Source organism: Lates calcarifer, linkage group LG12 (assembly GCF_001640805.2).
Source record: "Lates calcarifer isolate ASB-BC8 linkage group LG12, TLL_Latcal_v3, whole genome shotgun sequence".
Taxonomy (NCBI): domain Eukaryota; kingdom Metazoa; phylum Chordata; class Actinopteri; family Centropomidae; genus Lates; species Lates calcarifer.
The window spans coordinates 13,952,782-13,957,908 of record NC_066844.1 but is presented as its reverse complement, the minus strand read 5'-3'; the positions used below and the strand labels follow the sequence as shown (position 1 = coordinate 13,957,908).

General features: G+C 40.3%; 1 protein-coding gene across 1 annotated transcript; it reads right to left on the bottom strand.

The window, feature by feature from the left end:
- Positions 1-1,326: 1,326 nt before the first annotated feature.
- setmar (SET domain and mariner transposase fusion gene) lies at positions 1,327-4,749 on the bottom strand. The gene is made up of 2 exons (XM_051074648.1): positions 4,579-4,749; positions 1,327-2,799 (listed from the first exon to the last, which is right to left on the bottom strand). Exons 1-2 carry the CDS (start codon positions 4,679-4,681, stop codon positions 1,994-1,996), a joined length of 909 nt encoding a protein of 302 aa, XP_050930605.1. The 5' UTR covers positions 4,682-4,749; the 3' UTR covers positions 1,327-1,993.
- Positions 4,750-5,127: the final 378 nt, after the last annotated feature.

Below are 5,127 nucleotides of genomic sequence, written 5' to 3'. Positions count from 1 at the left end.
CACCTAGCCCGGCTCTGTAGAGCTCCATAATTAATATTCTCTGTGTCATTTGTTGTCAATGTTTTGTCGTCACTGTGACATTGCCAGGCAACCCGTGGAGACTAAAGGAAGTGACTGTGCTTGGCCAAGAAATAAAACCATTTGTGAAAATGAATGTTGATTTTGCATTCTAGTTTTCAAGCAAATTAAAAAAGTATTAATTGGTGAGCTCCATAGATGTTATAGGCAGATCTTGCTATCTTAGGACACAGCCTTGGCTCGCTGTTTTCTCCTGTTTTCAGTCTTTGTAGTAAGCTAAGCTAAGCAGCTGTTGGCTGTAACTTCATGTTTAGTGTACAGACCTGAGAGTGGTATCAATTTTCTCATCTAACTAATGGAAAGGAAGTGAATGCGTGCATTTCCCAAAATGTCTAACCATTCCTTTAAGTTTTAAGTTTTCATTCCTTAAGTGTAAATCACATCAGGTGCAAAGACACAGCCCATTTTAAAGAGAAACAATCCCAGGTAACCCTCACAAAGGAGAAAATGTAGGTCAGCACAACAACATCCTGTGCTGTTTGCCTCTCCACTGGGCGACATAAAAACCAATCAACTTGACAGCAGTCTCCGATCAGCAGAGGGCTTCCATCTCCTACCACCACCATTTAGTTTCTCTCTCAGCCCCAGTGTGGCTGGAGCATTGATCCCATTTTTGGATGAAACACGGTCTCCATCCTAATTAACCCAGATGTGGATATTAATAAGATGAAAGCAGGTCTAGACTAGAAATGGGGCAGATTGAGAGGAGAAGGTCCTGATTTCAGAATGGTCACACTAAAGTGGGACACCTTCACTCTCCTTTGACAGGGGAATAAAGCCTGTTTCTATATAAAAATACCCCCCTGGCCCTTTTTAATTGGTCCCACCCCTCTTGAGGTTTGAGTGCCAACTGTGATAAGAAGCTGAGAATATCTGCACGCGGAGGCTGCATAGCATGAACGCGGAGAAGAAATGTCAAGTTGATGGAGACTTATGACAGTTATTACTTTATGTATGAATTTTGCTTTCTGGGAAAAAAAAATAACTTCTCTTAACAAAGCTTTGGCATCTGAACGGATGTAAAGATCAATTCTGTAGCCTGTGTAACTATTAAAAGAAACCTATCATTCCTTCCATGTCTGCCGGTGCAAATAACTCTCTCGCTCCTTCAAGATTCATGTGTTGCGTGAGAAATGGGACTTATATGTGCCAGGACAAGATGACAGCTGCAGGACTATAAATCCAGAGGGACACGTCCTACACAGAACAAGCCTCCCCTGATAGAAGAAATGGATTGTACATGTGAAAGAACAGACAGGAATGTCAACAAGTTTACTCACAGAAAAATGCCTTGAGATTTAGTTTTCAGTGTATTATCTTACACTGAGTGGGAGACAACATTTAAGACAATGGCACATCAGGAGACACTGGGGGACTAAACAGGAAACAGCAATGACGAGCACAGACATGACTCATCCAGCTGATTGTTTTTATAGAGCCACCAACGTGTTGCATTGTCTTATTCTAATGAGTGGTTGAATTAACCAAGAGTTCAGAGAAGCTGAAAATAGACCCAGACATAACTAAATCAGTGTTTTAAAAGAAAATCAGGAGGAAAAGAATAATCTTCTCTCACTACTACAACACTCTGATATTAGTCCATCTCTTGACATTGAGATAAAAACTAATTTGAGATGAAATGTATTGCTTCTTCCTAGGAGTTCATGTTTTCCATCCATTCATTCATCTTTGTTGGTTTGTTTGTTTATTTGTCAGCAGGTTTATGCAAAAAGAACTTGGGAAAAACACATTCAATTTTGGTGTGAATCCAGTTAAAGGGGCGGATGTGACAAATAAATCATTTATCAGTTGTCAGACTGCTTCCTTTTTCCTTTTATTTTTCTATTATATGAGTTAGGATTGTTTGGCCTTGACAGAGCTATTTGCCTAAGTGCCAGTCTTGTTTTGGATTATTTCAGTTGAGAATAGATAAATCCAGTGGAAGGAACTGCGTGCACTTGTTGGCACCACAGTGACATGCTTTCCTCTGAAGTCCAACTGTCCTACTGGCCTGTATGGCAGCGTCACTTTGTGTGGACAGCAGCTCTACAGGAGGTTGGTTACTGTATCCTCCTGAGTAGTCAAACGTCAGCTCCTCTTGTGCATTGATGTCCCGTCCAGCAAATAGCGCCAATCTAGGAACTACAGAGTGCACACGGACAGGCAGCATGAACAGGTTGGGCAGGCAAGAGTGGTTGAGAAAGCGGCCTACGTTTCCCACCACTGCCGGGTCGACAAACGTCTCGATAATGGAGCCCGTACCTGCATGCTCCCTTACTGCGATGATGTAATTATTTTCCTCAGATCTCTGGGTAAGCTGTCGGCGTCTGGCCTCCTCAAATCCGATCACCTCTCCTGCATACTCGCACACAAAAGTCCCACGCGTGATTGCCTCTAGTGTCCGTACTCCCCAGCCCCTGTTACTGGTGCTGTAAACCTCCAGCCGGAGTCTCAGCCCCCTCTGCACAACACGATTACAGCAGGTATCGCTGCAGGTGCAAAGGGCGTTACACTCAAACACAGGTGAGCAGTAACCAGAGTCTGTTCGGCTAAGGTCCAGCAGTATGCCGATGCTGTTGTATGCCTGCCCACGAGTCTGCAGGCAGGAGCAGCTCTCAGGGCAGCAGGAGTGGGAAGGGCAGGAGCATCCAGGGAGGGTGACCTCACTGGGGTCAACGTTGCATCCTGGTCCCTCAACATTATCTGGTGAATACTGGAAAATAAAGGGGGTCAAGAAGAGGCCAAATCAGGCAAAAATGGCCATCTTAGTTGTGCAATTTTGCTGCTTGTCTTTGTAATATGTCATAGTACCCAGATTGTCTCTGGGTTTTGGACTTTCAGACAAAGAAAACAAGACGTCTGAAAACATCATGTTTGGGACACTGTGACAGATATTCTTTCACTATTTTACATTTTATGGATCAAACAATTAGTCAAGAAAATAATCATCAGAGTAACTAATACTAAAAATAATCATTAGTTTCAGCCCTCATTGAAATGTATTTTAAGTTATAGCAAATGTGATTTAGAGCACAGGTCTAAAGATTTGCATATACTTAGGAACTTAAAAATTTTGTATAATGCAGTCAAGAAGGTCTTCTAGCGCATCGTAAGCAAGGAGTGTTAAGTAGGACAACTCCTTTGGTTCTAAAGAGGCAGTTATTTTTTGATTCCCTCTACTGCAGTCAGGTGATGTAGCTGTAGCCTGTAATGATTTGCTGCCATCTGATGGTAAAACAACATATTTCGTTTGATAGAGTTGATGAACCAGGTTTTGTTGGGCACAGACAGATGCTTCCTGAACAAAGCTTAAGTAGGAGATTACACTATACCATATCATTAAAAAAAAATTATTATTATTATTTTTTTTTACGTCATGTCAATAATGTATTTTATTGCAATGGCAGCCCTATAGCTATTGTAAACAGTGTATGTCGTCTTGCATGGCAGCAGTGCTAAGCGCCTTGAACATGAATTTGAAAAGAAAGAGCACATACTTAAAACTGACTGGTGAGCATGTGTGTTGTTTTGCTGTTTTAGCATTACTCAGGGGAACTCTACATATCAGCAGCATCACAGTATCTTCACAATTCTTGATTTTCACAACCTCTGAGGGGGTACTTATGGGAGTTAAACTGATATCTGAACTGAATCTGCCTGGTTGATATATCAGCTGATATTTTCTTACAGCAGATACATTGTATCAGTGTACATGTTATCTGATTAAGAAAGTATACTAAAAATATTTTGAGGCAGAAATAGCACTGATTTTATATAGCTTGTGGTCAAAATGCAACCACAAGTTTATTTTTAAGAAGAATTCCATATAATCAAAACAAAAATACTCATTATATACACAAACAGTGATTTAAAAAAGAAACAAATGATCTGTTATGCTAATTTCTGACAAAAAGTTTTCATAGAAATAAATCAGTGTATCAGTATCACAATTTTTAAACTAACAAATATGAGAGATCATTCCTACAAAAATCCAGTATTGGGCTATTCTCTCAGTTTCTAGTTTATTAAGTACAACTAGCATAATTCAATGCTTTTACAGCAGACATACACAATAGGAAATACACAGATGTAAATAATAAAATTAATGATAGCAGAGTATACTAAGCTATTGAATTTTTTCAGGGCCCTGCTACTGTACATGCTGGCTCCCTGTCACACTGTCATGACTTACTAAAACACTTGAATAGAACAGAGCCATTTTTAATAAATAATTAGTGACACCTGTGCATCTCCTACTGTGACAAGTCAGAATGTCTGCAATGAAAAAGAAAGCAGCGGTTAACCTGTTTTACTTTTACTTTACTTTATACCAGTATCAACTGTGACAATTAGGTCCACTTTTTAAATATTGTAGCTAATGTAACATTACTTTGTGGCAGTTAAATAACTTAACGACACGTTCAACATTAACGTTCATCAGACGACTCTATACGGTTTCAGCTGAATTGCGAGATACTATGTTAACGTTACCTGAAAGTCAGGAAATGTCAGTACGGGCTGAAGTCTTTTCAATTAAAACAGGGACATTCTCCAGACCGTTGCTAAGATCCACACCATGCCTACTGTCGCCAAGCACATTCATATCTGAAATGTGGGAGCTACAGAGCAGCTGGGATGTAAACAAAGTCGGACTGGAAGCTGCAACTTCCGGTGGCGTAATTAAAGACTAGCTCCCCCCAGTGATATGTCCGCATCATTACATTACTGTAATTAAACCTGTGTGGCGATTTGACCATCTGGCTACACTCAGGACAAAATGGGCAGCAGGAGCTCATTAAGGACAAATACAGAACAGCATGGGATAATTGTTTCATCTAAACTACTGTGAGAGTGAAACTGGAGATCATTAATTGTTAGAAACCAGACAAATAGCCTCAGTGTTACCTGACTTCATCCTGTTATTTACAGGCCACCATGTTTGTTCAACAGTGTTTTTCTTTCTCTGCTTTTTCATTTCTTTGTCCAGTTACTCTCATCATTTTATTCATCATCATCATCATCATTATCATCCCTGAGCAGCACAACTAG